Genomic DNA, 24,350 nt, shown 5'->3' with positions numbered 1-24,350 from the left:
TAACCTACTTACTGGAAGTAACCTACTTACTGGGTGTAACCTACTTACTGGGCTTAACTTACTTACTGGGTGTAACTTAGTGGGCGTAACTTGCTTAATGTAACTTAAGTACATTGATCTGGCATAAACAACTTGAACTTCAGAAAAGTATATAATGAAACATATTGCAAAAATAAAATTGCTGCATGAGCATAGCACATGTAGCCCTCCAGACCTCACTCTTTTCTATCTCCTTTTTTTCTGGCGCATGCTCTCTTCCAGGTTTGGGACCCTCTCGCTGGATGAGATTCCCGGGCTCACGTTCAGTTCACAACAGCTGGCGCCCAACATGGGGCCTGGACACGAGGAACAATTGTGACGCCTACAAACTATAGAGGTGAAGCTGCAGTGTAAGTGAGTGAATAACCTTTTCATCTGGAGTAAAACATGAGGCAAATAGAATCTAAAGAGCATAAATTGTACAGCTTTTGCAACATATGATTAAGTCACATGGTCATGACATTAAACTTAAAACTGTTGAGGAATTTGTACACATAGTGCGCGAGCTTTGTCCATGGGTTGTGGATTCTGAGATTAAACTTAAAACTGAGGGAGCGAGGAGTGTGCACTGCTCTCGTGTGCTCTTGCACCACTCGTGTGACTGGCTGGTGTGTGTGCGAGGTGCCAGCTCCCGGGACATGGACTGCCAAGTGCACACCACTGCAAGGGGCATCTGGGTCTGAATAGGCTACCCCGGCCAGCGCGAGGTGCGGGCGGGTGGGCCCAGCACTCACTCGCCCCGCGTCTCCTCCTGTAGCGGCTGCTCCTCGGCACCGCCAGCCTCAGCGCCGCTCCCGGGGCCGGCCAGAGGAGAAGTCAGCAGAGAAGTCCACACCAGCTCAGCAGCGAAGGCGATGGCGGCCCTCGAGAATCTGGCAGTGGAGGGACCTGCAGAGCTGCTTTGTGTGCAACCCGACGAGGGACGGCGGTGCAACCTCCTGACAGAGACCCGAGCACTCGATGCACTTTCCACCTGCATGAGGAGGAGAGGCCAGTAGAGGACTGTGAATGCACCTCACAGCCCAAGCCTGCCACTGCCCTCTGTGGCATTGTGAGTGCCGACGGGAAGATTGCTTACCCTCCGGGTGTAAAAGAGATCACCGACAAGATCACCATGGACGAGATAATCAAATGCCTGAAGGTTTTGGGGTTTGTTAACGTTTCTGGACCTTGGTATGATGATGGGAACTCAAATGGACATTGATAAGAAAACTGATGAAAAACTTAATGCTTTGGAACAAACTGTTACTATTCTTGGTGACTACTACTCCTTATAATGACACTAAATGGCAGTGGCCTCTTGTTAAGGCCCGTTTACAAGGAATTTGGACTCATGACAATTTCCTTCTCCCAGTACTCTTTTGCCTTGTGTTCTCCTCCCTTCAACAATTGTGGCTCAAGCTTTTTGAGTTGCATCTAAAAACAAAAGGGGGAACTAACTGTGGGGATCACTCCTGTGTGAGGCCCCTGGGAAATGGGCCTCACCATACGGTGAGCTTGAGCCCGGACACAGATCCCCGGTTGGGGGAGTCGAGCTGAGGGAAAGCAGGAACTGAGAGAGGAACTATATGTTATTCAAAATAATTAACAGATATTACTTTATGGATATGAGGACTTGGGAGGCATTGTGTCTACTTTCGGCTCCTTATGGTTTATTGTCTCATTGTGTTCATTTTGGACCCTTGTTACCTTCATTGTAAAATATTAACTTAAGTATTTACACTTGGTAATTTATCGTAACTTACTGGGTGTAACTGTAACTTCCTTACCATAACTTACTGGGCATGACTGTAACTTACTTACCTTGACCTATTGGGCATAACGTACTTACTGGAAGTTACCTACTTACTGGAAATAACCTACTTACTGGCTTAACTTACTTACTGGGTGTAACTTAGTGGGCATAACTTGCTTACTGTAACTTAAGTACGTTGATCTGGCGTAAACAACTTGAACTTCAGAAAAGTATATAATGAAACATATTGCAAAAATAAAATTGCTGCATGAGCATAGCACATGTAGCCCTCCAGACCTCACTCTTTTCTATCTCCTTTTTTTCTGACGCATGCTGTCTTCCAGGTTTAGGACCCTCTCACTGGACGAGATTCCCAGGCTTGCGTTCAGTTCACAAAAAGCCCCACACATTTATGTACACCCAGAGCTTCCAGGCAGGTTTTTTTTGTATTTCATACTTTAGAAAAAGAGAATGCTTCATTTTTTCTGTACCAAATGTGTAATAGTTCAGTTATGCTATGGGAGGATGGAAAGTTTGGAATCCGCGAACTCTGTTGTCTCACATCATCTGTTACTTCTTGAAAACTGCTCTGGGTCCTCACTCCTCTCCACTGTCCCATTTGTGCCAGTACTTAGAATAGTACCAAGTATATGTCAAGTACTGGAAAAAAACTTGTTGAATGAATTATGTGTATTTAAACTCTCATGGAGCCCCAACCACCTTAAAATTGTTATTCTATTAGAGTGTCACTTCATATCAGTCATCCACAAAGAAAATCTCCCTAACATCACCACGCTTTACAGCTAAATTCTATTTCATTACACCTCAACTTTACACATAAAATTCACAATAGTCAACTTCTAAAAATCAGTTTATATTACTAGTATCTATTCTTAAATGAAAGCACAGGAAACATCACAAATTGAGAGACTGATGACAGACTGCTGGAGGAACGAGCTCCAGGGGCCCCCTAGTGGCCTTGAAGAACTAACACCCTCCCCAAAGTACCAAACATTCCTCAGCAATCAACATTCAACACCAAGGCTGTGTCTTGGCAGAGGAGCCCCACCCAGCTTAATAGGTACTGAAGTGACTCCACCACTCGGCTACACAGGAAAGTCAAAGAGAAAAAAACAAACCATGTCACAAGGTGACAGGTGACACATTACTAGCAACAATAACAGAATAACTGGGGAAGTCGCCTCTTGTGCACCCCTCCTTTTCCCTACATCTTCCTTGTTACCTCTATTACCCTCACTTTTCCCCAAAAAGCATGATGTGCACACACACATGCCACATGGACTGCTGTGTCTCACATTTACTAGGCCTGGAGAAAAGGTATTAGGGAAATCTCAAATCATTTTGTCTAAATATTTAAAAGTTATAATCAAGTTAACTGTAAAATAAAATATCTTCTATTATTTTGCTGTGATAAATATGCTTCTATGAAAACAAAATAAAAACAAATGTGTAAAGCTATGATTTTTATATGACTAAACACAGATAAAACACCAGAGACTTCTAAATTTAAATATTATTGCTTAGCTGAGTATTCTGTGATGAGCCAGAACTGCTTGGATGAATAATAAAGACATTCCTAAGTCATACAGTTTAAGTATTCTATAACATTACTTTATTCCTTCTATATTTCAGCAAGATCAAAAATCATGTTTTTATAATCTAGATTTTCACATAATTTGAATTCTATTGATAGTAATCCAAATTAGACTACCTTTCTTAACTCACTATAATTTTTAGATAGTTTCTTATTATTTTCAATTTGGAAAATCTTTACTTTGTTGAAGCAGTAACAACTGAGATGGTCAATAAAATTCTTAAATCCATACTTGTAACTCAAATTGAACCCTGAATTAAATTATCATACTCAATCCTTTTAACGGGGTAAACTCGGCTAAATTATTTTTATAATATAAAATATTATAACGTATTTTAATTTTATTAAAATCACTATCACATTGTAATACCTACTCTCTTAAAGCAATATCCAGACCTACTTATTTCTTAAATTTCATTTCTTTTGATTTTTTGTGCAATGTAAACAAAACTGAAAATAGCAGTCTGTTGTTCAATTTGTTTAAACGTCTGTTCATTTGAGACTATACCTTCGACCAGAATGGTGAGAAAATAGTCCCCATAAGAAATTAGCATAAAAACTATTACTACAAGGCCTGGTGCATGACTGTCACCCTGGCATGCACCTTCTCTTCTTCCTTCAGCTGCCTTTTTATTTCTGGAAGTGTATTTCCAGAATCTTGGCTCTATTTTTCCCTCTCTCTAGATCATTAGTTTACATTGGTTTACAATTCCATGGTTGTTTTCATTCAGAATATTAAAGGAATTGTGCCACTGCTCTCCAGCGTTGATGTGGAGAAGTCCACTACATTTAGCTTCCAGGTTTCTTGTGTGTGACCTGTTTGATTATTCTCAGTCTTCAGTACATTTTCTTCCCTGATATTTGCATGACTGGTTGTTTCTCATTATATGATTCTCTGCTGACATGTTGAGGCACCTTTTCTGATCAGTCAATCAAAAGAAGCCCCACACATCACTCTCACATCACCACACTTTAGTTGCATCAAAGTAGTTATTACTATATGATATTTTTTGTTTTTCTTGTTTCTATATTGTCTGTTTCCATTGAATAAATTGTAAACTCCTCGAGAACTTGCTTCCGAATTTCCAGTGCTTAGGATGATGAACAGGAACTCAATAAATGTTTATTGAGTAAATGAATAAGGCCGGGAGCAGTGGCTCATGCCTGTAATTCCAGCACTTTGGGAGGCCGAGGCGGGCAGATCACGAGGTCAAGAGATCAAGACTTTCCTGGCCAACATGGTGAAACCCTGTCTCGACTAAAAATACAAAAATTAGCTGGGCGTGCTGGCGCACACCTGTAGTCCCAGCTACTTGGGAGGCTGAGGCAGGAGAATTGCTTGAACCCCAGAGGCAGTGGTTGAAGTAAGCTGAGTTCATGCCACTGCACTCCAGCCTGGGTGACAGAGCAAGACTCTGTCCCCCAAAAGATGAAATCACCACTGTCATAAGTGGAGTAAAAACCACCATCTGATGTGTTTCTAAATTATGTAAACAGGATCATGTCAAGGGCCTCATCTTTGTCATGGTGCTTAGATTTACTGCAAACATGTCTTCTGGCCATAGATAATCCTAAATCAGGAGCCTTAAAGATTTAACTAAAATATTGCTTTTGAGAAGTTAAACGTATTTGTTAATTATTATTTTAAAAAAGAATTTAACCACTTATAAAATCTTTGACAGCCATCCTCCTGTCTAAATATAAATATTCCTATCAGCTCATATTCTGATACTCAAGGCACATTTAGCAGCTGGTTTATCCTAGTGGGTTCATCAGAAGGAACTTTACTGAAAACAGGAGAGGTCACGCTGAGTTTCTAGTACAGTCAAAGAGGTTATCAGCCCTTTAAATATTTTAAATCCCAAACTCTATCTCTTCTGTGCTTTGTGTTATAGGATTTGGGGATCCCAGGGGAGAACCTGCTTCAGGTTGGACCAGATTCAAAGCTCCTTCTCTGTAGAAGTGTAGCCCTGCCTAAAATTATCTTGTTAACTCTGGAAAGATACAGGAAAATCTTCCATCAGAGTAAGAATTCAAGTTAGTCTCCAGATTTCATATGGCAGATCATCCTTCTGCCATCTGGTATCTAAAGAATTATTAATTAGTGCTTAAATTAGCAATATAGCTGACTGGCACCTCTTGAATGACTTGTCATGGTTCAACCACCATCTCACTATAATCCAGTATTTGCCAAAAGCTTGCATAAGGCAACTAGAATTTAGATACATGGTCTAAGGAAGAGTTTTAACTACCATTCTTTAGGCTCTCTCTGCTATGCCTTGCATTAAATTATATGTCCTCATAAAGCAATATCCTTGGGCCAAATTACCTTTCCCCACAATGAAAATAAATACTTAAGAGTTGATATTGTCATCCTGCTTATAGCAGAGTAGTACATAAGGCAGGCGGTTCAGCAAAGTATATAAGAACACAGGCTTCAGTATAAGGTAGCCTTGGTACTAATCCAAGCTTTGCCATTAGGAACTGTGCATCCTTGGGTTTGCTATTTAACCTCTTTAAGCCAGACTCTCCTAATTATAATAGCACTTGCCCCCTAGGTTATTAGGAAGATCAAATGAAGTAATTCATCTAACATTCTAGGCGTAGTCCTTGAGCATTTAATAAATGTTAACTGTAATTATTATTATAAGAAATTATATATTTGAACATTTCCAGTTTCTTTGCAAACTGTTGGCTGAAGGCATCATTCATGACACAGCAAAAAATAATTTCCTCTTAGCTTAGTGCTAACACAGAACTGCCTCTTAAAATACATTTGAGATTTTCCTTAATCAGGTAGAGAGAAGCATATGACCAATCATGATTTCCTTCCAGAAAACTCAGGTCATTTGCCATAATAATCTCTTCCAGATTGTTCTTTTTTTGCTTTTTTCCCCTCAGCTGGCTTTCCTTTTCATTTTGTTTTTAACTGTTCACTTTTATATCATGTTTAACTATATAGCTTGTGGATCTGCCATTCACTAGCTGAGTAAACCTGGAGGGGTTATTTTACATCTAAAGTTCCACTTTCATCATCCATCAAATGAGAATTGTTGTGGACACCAGTGATACTATCTTCTCAGCATCCCTTTTTGATAACCACTCCTCTACTCCATCCACATTCTCTTGATACCATAAAGGGGTCCAACTGTCTCAGCACTTAAATTAGTCTAGAAGTGATCATCTAATTCAAACTGGACGAGGAAGACACTTGGCAGTGATTTTGCACTTAGGACTGAAAGAGTCAGGTCAATTTCCTCCTAGTAGCTGAAATTACAAGACAAATCTCAGGAATTGCTAGTGGTTATGTAGCCCACTTATGGAAAAGATAGCCTACAGTAAAAGAAAAGAATGATACTAAAAGACAGGAAAGAGAAGGAGGGAGAGTCCTAGTGGTTCTAATGGTTCTAGGTTCTTGTTCTTCCTGTAGGTTGGCTGTTCCATTAGTCATGTAGGATCTTTCTGGTAAGTTCTCCTTTGTGCTTATGTAATTTGGTTTGATTTCTATCACTTGAAACCAATACAGTTCTAATACATAAGAAATAATCCCTACATGAGTAGTTGTTACAGAAAGTAAATGAGATCAAATAATTAGGAGCTAAGCATATTATCTGGCATGTGTTACTTGCTCAAGAAATTGTGTCTACTAATATTATTTAGCAGATGTGGATATGAATATAAATTCTAAGTCAGACAATTAATAAAAGCAATTTTAATAGTTTCTAAATCTTCTTTCTTCTTGCAGTTTCAAAATCAAAGAATTATTTTCTTTTGGATCTTGAAAGAATTGTAAAATAAATGCTCTGAATTAATTTTGCTGCATAATATTATATAAATGCAATTGAGAGACTCTCATATAGTAAATAATCTTAGAGAATAATGAAACCCAAACAAGTGATCCACAATTTCTTTCTTAACTCACTTGTTTAGAGTAAACATAGAAAGGGAATGTGGAAAAACAATGCAGACTTACATTCTAGTTACCCCACATATTTAGGAATAAGTCTTACATATATAAATGTACAAAATACTGACTTAGCTGCATACACAGTCGTGTTTACACAGTATAAAGAATGCTGTATAATAAAGAAAAAATTGATTCAACATATACCTGTAGAGATACCACACTGACATTATCAAAATGGATATGTCCATTAGCTTCTGTGACAGCAGGATTTGCATAGCACGTTACACCATTGATGGCAGGTAATGCTTTAGGTTGATGTGTTTTTTCTTGAGGACCAAAGCTATCATTCCCAAAGTGGGTATGACCATTCTATATGGGAATAAAAACCAAAGAGATTATAAAAAGAAAAAAGATGATTCATACAGACAAGAAAATAGAATTTACTGCTTTTTATTTATAAGAGGAAAATTATATGTCTAGTCTATACGTAAAGAAATATTTCAGATGTATAAAATTTCTTTTTTATATGTATTTTCATTTATTAGATTCTGTTATTATTGTCTGTTCATGTTAGAACACATATCCATTCTTATTTTGATTAATATGAACAGAATATGAACCATACACATCTGTTATTCAATATTAAATTGCTGGTACTTGCTAGAAAGCTTACAATACAAATCAGGTATTTATCTGATACTTGTCAATATAGCAACTCTTTTCATTCTTCTCAAAGTCCCAAGCCTAATAACTGGACCATTCTCATAATTCTAAGAATAAAATTCCTGTCTTTATTTACCTATATAAAGTAGCTTTAGGGGGAAAAATATCGGATGTTTTAAATTAAGTCCACTTACCTGACCATATGTCTTTAATAACATCTTAAGCACTCTTTCAAAAAAGAAAAGTAGGTAAAATCCACCAAACACAGCAACTGCCTTCTCAACATAATTGTCGACTTTGGGATTAAATCCAAATGCCTAAGGGAGAAAAAAGGGCAATACAGGTAAAACCGAGAAATTTAACTTGATTTTTGGAAAATAATACCAGTATACAGTTTTCACTAAGGTTCTAAGTCTCTTTTCACATCCAAGTAATATTGGAACCCTACCTGCCAAAAATCACAAAACAAAAACTTTGAAATTTGAACAACAAAACTGTATGAGATAGCACAAAAATCTTACAACCAGAAATCTCATTAAAGGCAACAGAGGATCTTACAGTTTGCCAGCTATAACACCTATGGCAATATTTGCCTTGAAGGAGCAAATTTTAAGCAGTAAAGCAGCAGCACTAATTCCCATCTTTAGAAGATAATATTAGGTCTAGATAATGAAGATAAATGAGATACTGCCTACCAACTTTCTCTAAAAGTAATGTATTTGTCCATGATATCCAGAGTCAAACTTTCAAAACAAATATGGCACACCACTTAGATTACTGTTTTTCCAAGAGAAATCCTCTTATACCTACAGAACTGTGATAAACCCTAAAAAGATAAATAAATCAAGGGCTAGGCCCAAGAATAAAAGCAAAAAGAAGATTTTAAATTGCCTCCAATCTCTCTCTCTCACACACACACACACACACACACACACACACACCCCACAGCAATAAGAATGGAATAATCCTTTGTTTAAAGGACAAAGAGCTGGAGTTACAGTTTGAAGTTATAGAGAGTGAAGGTGTTTCTAACAGACAAGACAAATAAACTTCAAATAAATAGAATCAGAGGCGAGAGTAATGTGTGAAAGCCACAGCATTACATCATTCCACACATTGTAATCTTTCCTCTGAGGCAGAATAGAGGATGTCTGAGTTCTTGTCCTATGCTTGCCTCTGGGGAGACCTCATGGCCGCATCTTCATTTGAGTGACTTCTTTGTGCCTGTTTATACAATACAAAAATGGAAAAGGAACGAAAACCTGTTCCATTTACCTAACACTGAGGTTATGAAAATAAAATGAAATAAGAAAAGGAAAACCATTTTGCCACAAAAAACACTCTATGGAAATTTGAGATATTATTACAAAGACAGATTCTTTATATTGTCAAATTTCAATAAAATAGAAAACCTTAACATCATAAATGTAGAGTCTCTAGTCCATATACAGTATTAGTTTAATTTAATTTGACCCATAAAGCAGAAGAGACAATATATATACATATATTATATCATATTAAATATGTGTATAATACTCTTTTGAATCAGAAAATCTGTATTATCATTCTACCTTTGTTGCTAGCTGATTATAAGGCTATAATCAAATTATTTAGTCCCCCTGGATTTTAATATTTTTCATCTCTATAACTGAGGCTTTGAAATAGGTATTATCTTAGGTTCTAGATCAAATAATGATAATAAATCTATAACTCTAAAAAGCTATATCCCCACTTTCAAATATAGCTTGAAAACTAAAGGAAACTTTAGTTATAATTTTCTAAAAATTATGAGATGAGGGTGGTACTCCCTGAAATACTATTAGTATTTTCTCTCTGTATGGGGTTTGTCTCTCCCTCTTTGTGTGTGCACTGTGGGTGGCAGATATAGTCCATGTATACATATATTTCCCTAGTTCCCCTTTGTAGATCCCTTCTATGAAAGTCTCTTTCTCTCTTCCTTCCTCTTCAACCTTGCCTCTCTTTTCCTTTCATTTATTTTCTTTCCTCCATTTCCTTTCCTTATATGGGCACAACGCAGATTTGAAATAAAGCATACATATTATTTGTTGATTAATTGAATAGTGAGCACTTTAGTCAAGATCTGATCAATAACACATTTTATCAAAGCAAAAAATCAGTTAATATTTATTTGTCCTCAATTGATATTTTTCCACAGTTGAAAAAAATAAAAAGGTTTGTCAGCCATGCTTTCATTTATTCTCTAGTCATTTATAGCTGTAGTAAATATATGAGGGAATTTAGTGGTATATCTTAAATTATAAATTTACATTTGACATTTGCAGTACATTTGACATTGCACACTCTTTAGAAAAATAAATAAATAATGGAACCATGTGTTCTAAAATTAAATTTGCCAAGTGCAAGGCAGAATAAAGTTTCAAGGCCTTCTGAGGTGTCCCAGAGCTGTCTGAGCACGTCCTAGTGGCTGGCCTCCTAGAATATTAATTTTGTCTCTGACACCGATATCCATTGCAGCTTGGGGCAAGCCTTCACAATTGCTGTGATTCAGCTTTCTTTTATCCAAGACACTATAAACCAGACCATAAAATGCTGTAAGAATTATGGAGGCTAAAACTTACAAAGTGCTAAAATGTTCAAAAGGAATAATTATTCACAGAAACAAATAGCCAAAATCCTTACCTCTGGAATAAGTTGGAAAATTGCATTTGAAAAAAGAGTCCCAATAGCTAGCCCCACAAAAAAGGTCAAAATCTTTGGGAAGTAAGATTTCTTTATCAGTGGAGTCAAAATCAATCCGAGGAGAGATGCCAGATTAATAATTGTCACTGACAGGAATCCATATCCCCAAACTGTGGGTCAGAGGGAAAAGAGAGTAGAAATTCATCAGAGCAAGGAACCAAATGAAGTTTTCCTGTACATTAAGCTTAAAGGTGTCTTTAAAAGTTTAAAACACTTATCTTCTTTAAAAGAACAAAATCTACTCAATGAAAAGTATATACAAAACTGAGAATAAACATATGCCATAGTAAGCATTAATAGTAATGCAGTTTATGTTTTAATCAGCTCTAAATCATCATTATGGGATTAATGAGTTTTACAGTTCGCAGGGAACTTGGAGAACACCTAGAATAGTGACAATCTGAGGTCCATAGGCTCCAACCCACCTAGTTTCATCTATGGCTCAAGTAATACATTAAAACACCATTTTGGAAAAAGCAGAGGCAGTGTGAGCTTCAGGGCAAAGGTATGGGATGACAGATGGAGGGCAGGGATGGAGATGGGTCAGAAGGGGTTAGCTCCAAGGTGACCATAGCTGCTAACACTGAATTTGTCATAATCGTTTGCCTGCAGACTCCTGAGGACAGCACCTCCTTGGAGAAGGTGGCACTGGCAGCACCTCGGCTCCCCAGCTGGGGCCTCCTGAGAACTAAAGTCAGCCTAATGCAATAAGCACTCAGGAAGTGAGCACACATGGGCATGAGGGAGTGGCTGTATTACATAACTCACCCTGCCAGACACAGATTAGGCAAAAATGTTCTATACAGAAGAGATGCTGGTGACAGAAGAAGGTGGTGCATCTTTCATCTCTTGAGACCCAGGGCCTGGCACCCAACAGGTACATCTAAGTGTTGCTTAGAATAAAATGAATGACTACTATCCTAAGCTCTACAGCTAATGGCCTCTGTGACCTATTGCCTTTGGAGCTCAATTTCCCTCTCTCTATCCTAGAGGGTCTGGTTTAAGTACAAAATAGGAACACAAGTAAAACATACCCAAGACCATCACCTATGCGTGAGTGCAGGCTGAGATACAACCTGGCCCCAGGGCTGTGCAACATGAGCCTTTGTGTCTGGCCCCACACACTGTACACAAAGTACTGTGACAGAGGAGAAAGCTGCCCCTGCATAACCACTGCTTTAAAATACACACAAAGCATGTTGAATGGAGTACACGAGTAACACCTATAGCTAAAGGAGCATTTGCCATGGGCCAGGCTCTGTGCTAAGTGATCAACATGTGTCAACTCATTTAATCCTCACAAAACCCTGTAAGAAAAATATTACTATGACCTTCATACAGTTGGAGAAACCAAAGCATATGGAGTTCAAGTAAGCTGCCCTAGTCACATGGATAGAAAGCTGGATTTTGAACTTGGACAGTCTGGCTCCCAGGCCCACATTTTTTTAGCAGTATCCTTTATTATTCCTGTAAAGGTAATCTAATTTTTAAAAAGCCCTAAGGACTCAACAAAATTAAAAATATTACCCTCAATTAGACATATTTCATTAACATAAGACTGTTCACTATAATTACTGTTAGCCTACAATTTATATGTACAAATCAACAAAGTTAGTAAATGTTCATTCAGCCTAGGTGATGTGGACCAAACCAGGGTTCCTGACAACACACACACATACAAACATGCAGACACACACGCAGAGTGACGCAAAGTCACCTATGCTAAGCACCAAATGAAAAGGTCAGATTATAAATGGTAAGCACCAAATGAAAATGTCAGATTATAAATGGTACTATGTAACCCCAAGAATCACTACAGCACTGACCATGATGACTACATCTTTTCCAGAAATTTTCCTTTCAGTTTTAGGTCCTGACCACGCCCTACAACCTCATCTAACAGCCCACTTTATTCTCGTGTATTACCTTACCAGGTAAAACAATACTACTAGTCCCCATAGGCATTCCACTTGAAGAGAGTTCTCAATTCCACACCTTTTTTCATGGTATGTCTACATGGAATTTCCCTTAACATAAACATACTTCTATCTAATCACTGGCCTACATGCATTTATTCATTCAACAAATGTTTATAATCTCATTGGGTAGACAAGATATATACATGTTGAAAACTGAAATTAAAAGGCAAAGAAATTGTTAAGTGCCAAATAGAAGCAAAGCCACATGCACAAGTTAAACTCATCAGCTTCCCTACAAACACCTGCTCCATTATCCTTGCTCACTACCTACATAAATAATAGGAACAGTAGGATCACTTTCAGTTTCTCAGTTTCCACTAATTAATTCCACAAATAACTGGTGATCAGGCTCTACCAATTCTATTTCAGTATCTCCACCTCCAGCTTCACCATCCTCATTACCAGTGCCTTGAAGTCAGACCCTCATCACCTCTCACTCCCTCATCTTATATAAGGTGACAGTTAGTGATCTGGTGTCCCTTCTACTAGTTGACATGGCCTCCAGACTTACACTAAATCAGGAAAGTGATCATCTCATGCCCCCATTTGAAACTACTCCTTATTAATGCCCCTCCTACAACCTCTCAAGGGTTATTTACCCGCTTCTCAACATGGCCTTTAACCAAACACCATGTTTTCCCAACAAAGCTTTACCTTTACCCTGTGGTTCTCTGTCTGAAATCACCTTCCTATCTTCCTTGCTTAAGAAACTCATACATGGCTTTCAAAGCCAACTCAAAGATCTTCTCTATGAAGCTCCAGGCAGTACTCCAGGGCTGGTCAGGATTCCCATCACTCTGTGTTTTAAACTAATTGGTTCACTTACCACTTCTTGTGTGCTACAGTAATTTTATCATTGATATATTTGTCTACATCATATAAACTGTGAGATTCTCAATGAGAGGGCTATGTTTTATTCATCCTTAGTGCCTAAAAATTGTCCAGGAAAAAATACACATTCCTTACTGAATGAATAAATTCCCTATATCAAGGTGCAGCCCAGAACTCAGTCAAAAAGAAATACCAATCCATCCACTTATCCAACTTTCTAACTTTCTTTCCCCTTGCACATTTATTAGCACAACCTGTGGGATGGTGAGAGTGTAATTCATCACATTCTACACACACGGCCTAGCTTCCTCTTCTTGCAGTGTTAGAACATTATTTAGAAAAAAATGTCTGGAGTTTCCACTCAACTGAAGCACTTTCCACTCAACTGAAACACCAAAGAATAAATTGGTATAAATCTTTTCCCTGGACCTCTCTATATACACATGGGACTTTCTCAAATGATGTTTCAGAGAGGTACCAGTCTCCTCATAAGTGAATCCAGAAAGACTTTAATAGATTTCAAAGAAATATAGTCATGATAGTTTAAATGTATTGAATGCCCACTGTGTGTTAATATAAGAACTTTACCTATTTTAACTCATTTATTCTCACAACCACCCTATGAGACAGATACTATTATTCCCATTTTACTTGTGAGGAAATATGGTTCTACTATTATGATTCTCATTTTGTAGATCTATGTACAGCCCAGGCCTCAATATCTGCCTGGCCACATTCTGAGAAACTGTATAGAATGTTGTTTAACAATGTGAACTCTGGGGCCAGAGGATTTGTGTTCAAATCCCAGCTCTTTCCCTCACTGGCATCATAGGCTGGTTCCTTGACTTCTCTCTGTTTCCATTTTCTCATATTTAAAATGCAGATTAAAATAGCTCTGGCTGGGTGGGGTGGCTTACGCCTGTAATCCCAGCACTTTGGGAGGCCAGGGTGGGTGGATCACAAGGTCAGGAGTTTCAGACCAGCCTGGCCAACATGGTGAAACCTCTTCTCTACTAAAAATACAAAAAATTAGCTGGGAGTGGTGGCACACACCTTTATTCCCAGCTACTTGGGAGGCTGAGGCAGGCAATCTGCTTGAACCTGGGAGGCAGAGGTTGCAGTGAGCTGAGATCACACCACTGCACTCCAGCCTGGAAACAGAGTGAGACTCCATTTCAAAAAAATAAAAATTTAATTTAATTTAAAATAGCTCCTATTTCAGAGTTTTTATAAGAATAAAATAAAACAAATTAATGCTGTCCCTGTAATACAGTAACCCTTAAATAAATGTTGATTATTATTATGTTTAAAAAAATTAGTAAGTAGACCACGATATAAATGTTAATTCATTTAATTCACTGTTATTCAGCGACAAAAATAATAAACTAAGAATCAGGAGCTCTCATCTCACCTTAGGTACCACACCTACAAGAAGCCACTTAACCTCTGTGGAGTTTAGACTTATATCACTGGTTGTATTACACAGTTGGACAATACGATCTTCAAGGATGCTTCAAGTAATAGTCTTTATTTTATCTGCTATTTAAATTAAAGACTATTTTGTGACTTCATCAAAAAGTGAGGCAATTTCAACCATTAAATTAGTACTAAAATGCAATTAATCTCTCTCCTAAGGAATTTAACTTATCAGTTTACTGTACTCACCAATATCATTTTATAAAGCATAGGAAATAAATTTCAAAAATAAAAGTCTCTGAGAAATGATATTATTTCATCTGCCTACAGAAAGGTCAACATAAACGTATTCATCAAATTCTATATTGTGACCCCTTTCAAGATTGCTTTTATTTTGATTTTTTATTTCTTCAGATGAGCTAAGACTTGACTCTTCATTAAGCAAAAAGTTATATGAAAAATCCAGTACATTAAATTATTTTAAAAAGTGCTTCTTAGTGACAAAACAATACGATTGCACAGGGTCCAGAGAATGTGGTGAACCTATGAACACGTACATAAGAACAAAGACAGTCGTCTTCCTCTGTGCCAGCCATTGTTCGAGGCACTTATATATATTAACTCATTCGATACTTCCCACAATTCTATAAAGGTACCATTATGAAATCCACTTAGAGATGAAGTAACTGACCCAAAGAGATATTAAATAATCATATGGCTGCACTAAAATAAAACAATCAAGACATCGCATCAAAAAGGCAATAGATTGCCAAGTTAAACATCTTAGATGGATGAGTAGTAACAAGTACTCTACTCATTTCCCTAATTCCCCCAGAAACATTTCTATATCTTCTCCTACTCTATCCCACTCCACTCCAGCCTCATTTCAATTCCTAAACAATATGCACCCTAAGAGGCATTTATCTTTTTATTGAGTCATCTGTCTGAATATTTGGTGCCTTTCTGATCTTGTAACTTAAAATTGTTGACTTTTCCATTTTATGACTTGGTAGTATTGTCCCTAGAATTCTATCTCTCACTTCCTGCTTCTGACTTGGCAGTTCTCATCTCCTGGTTCCTGAAACAGAATAACCTAGGCAACTGCGGTTTATAAATTACTTTTGAATATGAATAATTAACTTGCACAGAGCAACTGGGGTTAAAATTACTTTTGAATATAAGTAATTAAACTGCACAGAGTAGAGTATTCACTTTTTCTGAAACCTCACTTCCTGCACCTAGAATTATGCACATGTTAGATGTAATTATTTAACAGACCTAACTAACAGGCCTACTACAGCACCTATATGCCAAATAATGTTCTAAGTGTTTTACAAATATGAAGTCATTTAATCTTTACGACAAGCCCATAAGAAAGGTATTATTTTAGATGAGGAAGCTGAAGCAAGAAAAGGTTAAAGTCATGTTCTCAACAGATCTGGATAATTACAGAGCTGGCATTTGAGCCCAAGTAAACTGACTTCAGAGTCTGTGCTTTCACTGTGTAAAACAGTCAAGGGTAGTATCCTAAAGCATTGACTGAATTTACTTTTGAATCTAAAGTGCAAATTATCTAAAGTTAAATGGGCTTATAGAACTACAAATACACTTTAGCAAAAATATGTGCTCAAACAATTAGTATTTCAAAATTACTAGTATTTCAAAATTGAAATTACTGTTACTCACAAGTTACAAATTATATTGATAAATTATACTTGCTGATTTCTATGCATTGTATATATAAATTTAGAATATCAAAGAAAGCATGTGTTTTGAAGCCAAGACAACCTGGGTTAAATCTGGCTGTACCACATGTAAGTTACGTAACATGTAAGTTTGCGTAAGTTTAAAATGACTTTAAACTCCCTATACATTTGTTTTCTTGGCTGCAAAATGAAAATAGTAGTACCTACATCATATAGTTGCATGAGATTAATATATTAATATGTAGAGTACTTCAAAGAATGCCTGTCACATAGGAAATACAACAAAAGAATTGGTTATCATCATTATTTCTGCAATTATTATTTCTTTTATTCATATAGAGAAAGATTGAAGTATATATACACAAAGGAATCCAGAAATGAAAACAGTCACTTCCTTTGTTAAGTCTACGCTTTTTGTCTCTCTTTACTCTCTTTATCTATCTGTATTCATGTCAAATGAGCTCACTCAGAACAGCATCTTTATTTTTATTTTTTTGAGATGAGGTCTCCCTCTGTCACCCAGGCTGGAGTACAGTGGGGTCATCATAGCTCACTGCAGCCTTGACCTGCTAGGTTCAAGTGATCCTCCTGCCTCATCATCCCTAACAGCTAGGACTACAGGGACATGCCACCATGCCCAGCTAACATTTTTTAAATTCTTGCTGTGATGAGGTCTTGCTATGTTTCCCAGGCTGGTCTTGAACTCCTGGCCTCAAGCAATCCTCCATCTCGGCCTCCCAAAGTGCTGGGATTACAGGGATGAGTCACCATGCCCAGTCCTAGCATCTTTAAATATCATCTCTAGACTGGCAAATCCCCACTCTTGACCTCCTCTGAAAGCAATCTCCTCTCCAAATGTCTGTGTGCCTTTGCCTATCAGACCTTCCTGCCTACTGGCATAAGTCAATGTCTCAAAGCGACCACACCAAAAATTATGCTCTTCATCCTCACCACTCTTTTCCTCTACAATACTTCCTCCCAGTCTTCTCCATCCTAGGAAATTCCTCCCAGTCTTCTCCATCCTAGGAAATGGTATACTGATCTTTCCCATTTCTCTGGCTCAAGCCTTGACTCATCATTCCCTCCCCTATAATCAATACAGGGCCAACCATTTAGCATGATCTCCAGAACATCCTGAATCTGATTGTTTCTCCACAGTTCTACTTCCCCCACCTTAGTCCAAGTCCTCATCATCCTGAGCATCAGTTCCTGGCAATAGTTTCCTGACCAATCACCCTGCTTCTACTTTTGCCCCATTACAATCTGCTCTGCAGATTATAATCAGGTGGTATGCACTTTTATGGATTTGAATGAGATCACAGCACTCCCCACTCTAGAATGCTACAGTGATTTCACAGTATATTCGGAATAAAACCCAATCAATTTACCACTCCCACAAGGCTTCCTCGCCTGGCCTCCATCTTCCACCAGGATATATCTCCTCCTACTTTCCCTGCCAACTCACTAGGTCCAGACACATAGGAGCCTCTTGCTGCTCCTCACTCATGCCAAGCTCATTGACAAGCTATGTTGGCTGTGCCCTCGACCAAGACCACTCTTCCCCCAGAGAAGACCTTGCTGTGGCCCTCTCCTTCTGCTCAGATGAAACTTCATCAGAGTGGGCTTCCTTGATCTAAGATGACACTCACACACCATCACCTTCTATCTCTTACCTACTAATATTTTATTTTATATAAAATATTTTTCAGAGCACCTTTAACTATGAAACTATGTTATTTATTTGCTTGTTTGTTTAAATGTTTATTATCTCTTTTCTCCACTACACTGTAAGCCTTAATGGGACTGAGAATTTTTCTTCTTGCCTAATGTTGACTCCTCAGTACACAGAACAATGCTTGGTATGTCATTCAATAAATATTTGCTTAATAGACGAATGAATGAAAATTTAAAATTCCAACATAATTGGCAAACAGACTCCCTGAACAATTGGTTTATCTCATTGGTGAAAGTTACTCTTCTACACATTTAAGCATGTGAGCCATATATTAAGCATACACTTATTTTATTATGTTTTAAAATTTCTTTGCAGCAGATCATACCTTTAAAATACCACATTCATGGCAATACCATTATAGTCACTTAAAATAGCTGCTTGTATTTTCTTTCACCTATGAAAATTAAAACTAATAATTTGGTCCCTGAAGATTTAATCTAGAAGCATGCTAGTTCTCTTATTTCTTCATTGGTAACTGCAGATAAACTAAGCATTTTTAAAATAATATGGTAAGCAAAAGATAATGAAAATGAAATGATCAATTATAAGCCAAATAATTAAAATGCAATCCAATACACACAGCATAAAATATATATTGTTTAAAATGAAGAACTGGATCATATAAAATTTTTAAGTGTACTAAATATAATTTCGATTCAACAAAGAGAAGAGTATAACTTATGAAAATTAAGTGAGTTATAATTCTTCTCATTCTAAATACTTTCTGAATATAGGTATTATTCTAAGAGGTTCTATGTAGATTAATTAAAAGCAGTAAAGCAGAAAAAGCAGCATATTAACTTAATTTCATAATCATTCATAGACTTTTCAAATAAAAGAGAAAAAATGCTTCCAGTATACCTTCTGAATGACTCGGTCTTGTTTTGTGTGTGGGCCGATCCTCACATGGGTGAAAGTTCAATTGCTGTAAGACTGCTGGACAGATGACAGAGAAGTTGGAGCTGGTTAATTGGGTAGCATTTGAAAAGCCGTGAAGGGAAAAGATCTCTTCAGCAGATAAACACTAAAATAGAATAAACAACAACAAAAAAAATATGTTAACATAGTAAAAGCACATAAGCAAAGATGCTATAAAGAGACACAGACTATGTCATCCAGATGCACAGCACTCTTTATGCAAAAGCCCACCACAGAAATGGATGGGTCCCTAAAGTTGTAAAACAGTCCACACCAGTTTAAACCTAGAAACAAGAAAAAGAGCAAAAAAAAGAGAGAAAACCTTCTTAATCAACAGCCTTCCTACAGCAGAAAAATAAAATAAAATCACAATACCATTCAAACAAAGGGCTTTAAAACAATGTTATATTGTCAGTACCCTCTCTTAGCTTACTTCTCTTCAGTTTGAATGGATATTTTGTGTGAGTTACTGGCATGGCTCTCTACAGCATTTCCTATAGACAAACGCCTGGCTCCCTACAGTTTCATGTTAAGAAATTCCTCTCTTCTCTACACTGCAATAAATATAAATATATAAGTTGTTTTAAATTATGTATTTAGCACAAACTGTTTTTTTTGTTGTTGTTGTTGTTAAAATACGCACTATCCTCAATGATGGTGGGTAGCTTTTCTATATTATATTAGGTTTTGAAAATAGTGCTGGGCTGTTTAGAAATTCAGTAACTATTATTTAGAAATAAAATCTGCATTAGGAAAAAACTGTGAAAATGACTTTTTAAAGGTATAACATTGTTCTCACATTTTAACTGTAAGCTATCTTCCATATACAATACTTGCATTATTAGGAAAAATATAAAATAAATGCTAATGAATATCATAAGAATTATAGTGTGAAAAATATCCATTCACTCAAATGGAAGAGTCTGCCTTTAATAAATGCAATTTAGGAAAGTTATTTGCATGCTTCAGTCAATGCTTATACCCCATTAAGACTTTAGATATGTACTCTTATCTTAATTATGTCTCCCCAAATTCATATGTTGAAGCCCTAATCCAGTGTGACAGTATCTGAAGATCGGGCCTTTGAGAGGTAATCAAGTTTAGATTAGTTCATGAAGGTGGGGCCCTGGTCTAGTGGAATTAGTGTGCTTATAAGAAGAGACATCAAAGAGCTTGCTCACTTGCTCTTTCTCTGCTACATAGGGAAGTGAGATAATGCTCTCTGCAACCCAAGGACAGAGCACTCAACAGACAGCAACCATTCTGGCCTCTTAGTCTTGGATTTCAAGTCTCCAGAACTGTGAGAAAACAAACTTCTGTTGCTTAAGCCACCTAGGCTATGATATTTTGTTATGGCAACCTGAGCTGACTAATACACTATGAATGGTATCAAGAACTCAAGAGTTGATGTTAATTGTTTGACCATAAAGTGTTGTAATTCCCTTTACAACAAAAACAATGAAATTTAAAATGTTGTATTATTTTGATAAAAGGAGATCTCTACCGTTTATAAAGGAAAAATGAAAAAACATCAAATATACCAAGATCTATGCAGTGGTCCAAAGAATTAGCATTCTAAGACTCCCTAAAACTTGATGACTGCTAAATAGTTCTTTTTCACACTCAAATTGTAACCCATTCCTGAATCAGAAAGTCCACTTGCTAAGGCACAGCCAGCACTGTTTAATGAAGTAAAACACAAAACAATAGAAACTATAGACTATATCACACATAATAGGGCAAGTATTGCTTCACCAAACTTTAGCTTCAGTTACACATCATACATAACATCCATGTATACACTGGATCACGATGTAAAATGTATTTCTTACTGTGAACAGCAGTCAAGAACTTGAAATGCCACTGCCCTTAAGGATGCCGGAATTGCCCACTGTACATCATTAAAGACACTCTTCTACATAAAATTAGAAAAAAAAACAGTGCAGTCAAATAAACATATAATTAATACCATCAGATAGCTTAACTGTGCAGCATTTGTGTTGAAATTCGAGCTGGACAGGTGGTCATGGATAGTTATGGTAATCATGGAGAATGGCAACTGTCCAATCACCAGGAAGAACATGGAGATGTTGAGATGATAAAACTCAAAGCCTCACCTTGTGACAAGAGAATGAGAACAGAATACTAACAGTGCAGCAGAACTGAATTAATTGCAAGTTTGACTTATTTAAAATAGCTATCTACCAGCAACTGGAATGCACACAATTTTGGACAGCAGCCTATTTCTGGCTTCAAACAAACTTGGTATTTATTATCCTTTGATTTAACAAAGTTGAACCCAAAACAAAAGAAAGCAGTTGTCTTAGAAAGGGTGGTGTCTCCCAGAATGAGAACAAACAGGATGAGAGTCCAGCTCCTGAAGAGTGAGGGCAACAAAACCAACCGGTTATACCGTGGACAAGGAGGCTCAAACACCCTCTCAAGCACACCCTTTCACCTCCAAACAACGAACAAACAAATTACGGAAAGGGTAGGATCATCAAGTGCTCCTCAGAAAACAAGTCGGGGTGATTCTACGGAATGCTATGTGCCTTCATAACGCCACATGCTTTCACCATCTTCTTCACATTCATGTACAGACAGCTTTACTTCTTTTCATGTTTGTTTTTATGACACTGCTAGTCTCAAGCATGCTAAGCATGCTACCCCAATGTTTGCTGTGGCCTTTCAAGGTTTCGGATACGTGTTCAGCAGGTTGACTTTTTTCCTAAGTTTTAAGTTAAACTCCTATTCACTGGTCTCTTGCCACATTCAGGTGCCTCAAATGAGCCTTTTATATGTGAAACACCAAAGTAAGGTAGCATTAGAGGTAAGGGGCTAGGTACATATTATGAAAGAGACTGCAAAATATGCTCAAAACCATTTTAGCAAATAGTTCTGTGCATTTTGGCTTCTGCTTCTGCTCTTCCTTCTTCCTCACCAGTTTTCATGAGTCGGAAGTTTTTCTGCATCTTTCCCAAACACGTCCTTATGGGAAAATGGGGGCTGGTTCAGGAAGGGGATGGAGGAAGTTCAAGGAATTAGGGCAAGTTCCTTCCTTAGCCTTTTATACAACTGAAATCTGCTTATAATAAATGCTGAAGAGTGGCAAGATCTGAAAACTTCAATACTGACTCAGATTCTGTGCTTAAGTAAACTCCAGGCAGGCTCCTCTGAGCCCAGGCCTCGACCCTAGCATCCATTCTTTTCAGGACTTGCATCACCCAGTGTCAGCAAGAAACTTTCCAAGTCAGTTTAAAGAGAGTTCCCCCACTCTCCATATCTGATCACCCTCATCCTGCCTTCAGCAAGAATCCTGTTAGGTCTGTTTAACCAAAATCCCCCATACCCTTAATATTTTCCCTTAGTAATTTTCTATTCATGACCGCCTCCCTGCTCCTACTGCTGCTCCTTCTTGTCTGTAGAGCCCCACTTGTCTGTGTTGTATTTGGCGTTGAGCCAAGTTCCATACTGAGGTCTCTTTTCTCCTTGTGGTTGTTAATTTCGTGTCAATTTGACTGGCCACTGGGTTCCCAAATTAAACATTATTTCTTTGGTGTTAAACATTATTTCTGAGGTGTCTGCAAGGGTGGTTGAATCGGTGGATTCCGTGAAATAGACTGTCCTTCCCAGCATGAGTTCAACCCACTGAAGGCCTGAACAGAACAAAAGGCAGAGGAAGAAATTCGTCCCTTTTTTCATTCCTCACTGCTTGAACTGGGACATTTTATTTCATTTTCTCCAATCCTCCCTCTAGAGTTTACACCACTGGCTCCTCTGGTTCTCAGACTTTCAGACTCTGGGTAAGTTACACATAGGTTTTCCCAGTCTGCAGCCTGCAAACAGCAGATCCTGGGATTTCTCAGCCTCCACAGTCACTATCACATGACAGTGATATGAGCCAATTCCTCATAATCTCTCTCTAATCTATATCTATATCTATATCTATATCTGTATCCTGCTGTTTTTGTTTCTCTGTAAAACTCTGACTAACCTACCCCTATTGCAATGTTTCCTGAATAAAATCTGTTTTTACACTTAAACTGGCTGTTAGGCTCTGGTTTTTTAATGATATCAAGTGTAATAGCCATGTAGTTATACTACACATAGCATTAACTCTTTCCTTTATTCTATAAATATTTATCAAACCATAAAAGTCTAGGTATAATATTGATGGGAGAAGTAGAAGGTAGAAAAAGCTGGAGGATGACAACCAGGAAGGAAATAGTACGAAAATAAATAAGTCAAAGTGCCTTCCATCAGCAAACTCAAATATCTGTGGCAGAAATAAATCAGATACATCAAGATCTATAAAACCAGAGACAAAATGATAAATTCATGAAAAATATAATAATAAAAAACTATGAGAGTTCATTTGAGGGAGAAATTACATGCAGAGGAAATAGTCAAAAACAACGTTGACGATAGAATGCTGGGAGAGTCGAAAGAGGATGCTGCCACTGCTGGTGATACATGCAGGAGGCAGATAAAAAGGAGGGTCCTGGGAGAATCTCAGCCTGCCTGCACACTGGGAGAACAGGGTGGAACCATGGGAAGTTCCCATGTGGACAAGGGGGAGGAGCCTGTCCTCTTCAGTTCCTGTGTGTGTGGCCTGGAATCAATCTGTGAGATGGGGGCCTGTTAGCAGGAAACCCTCTCGCTTTGCTGAGCTTTTTTTTTTCTTTTCCTTTTCACCCAGTAAATTCCATTCCCCTTACCCTTCCATGTGTCTACGTGCCCTAATTTCTTCTGGTCATGTGATAAGAACCCAGTTTAAACTAAACTAAGGAACAAAGTTCAGCAACACTTTGATTAAGGAACCTAGGAAGAAAAGCCCATTTGGCAGGATGGTGGCAACTTTGGTTTGGACATTTTAAGTAGCAATGCTCCTGGGACCCCAAATGGAAATGATTGGTGAGCTTTCTCTGAGAATGGTAGAGATTAGAGATAAAGATGTGGCTTCTTCTACAAAGAGATCATAGCTTAGTGGGAGTAGAGGAGCTGATCAGGAGGATCAGCATATAGAAAAAAGAACAAAGCCTTGGGAATACATACACAATTTGTGCAAAAGCAAGAAAAGGAGCT

The 24,350-nt window shown here is 37.7% G+C and overlaps 1 protein-coding gene across 2 annotated transcripts in view; it reads right to left on the bottom strand.

Annotated features, from left to right (window-relative positions):
* The window catches only part of SLC39A8 (solute carrier family 39 member 8), an 81,154-nt gene that overhangs the window by 33,181 nt on the left and 23,623 nt on the right, over positions 1 to 24,350 (bottom strand). For both annotated transcript variants that reach the window (XM_035293234.3, XM_054253118.2), the window contains exons 3-6: positions 19,209 to 19,371; positions 10,621 to 10,790; positions 8,154 to 8,276; positions 7,501 to 7,665 (exon numbers count right to left, since the gene is read on the bottom strand). In XM_035293234.3, coding sequence (XP_035149125.1) covers positions 7,501 to 7,665; positions 8,154 to 8,276; positions 10,621 to 10,790; positions 19,209 to 19,371 — 621 coding nt within the window. The remainder of the gene's footprint in view (positions 1 to 7,500; positions 7,666 to 8,153; positions 8,277 to 10,620; positions 10,791 to 19,208; positions 19,372 to 24,350) is intronic.

This window comes from Callithrix jacchus, chromosome 3 (assembly GCF_049354715.1).
Source record: "Callithrix jacchus isolate 240 chromosome 3, calJac240_pri, whole genome shotgun sequence".
NCBI classification, from domain to species: Eukaryota; Metazoa; Chordata; class Mammalia; order Primates; family Cebidae; genus Callithrix; species Callithrix jacchus.
Note: the sequence above shows the minus strand (reverse complement) of the source record. Positions and strands in the feature narration are given on the sequence as shown.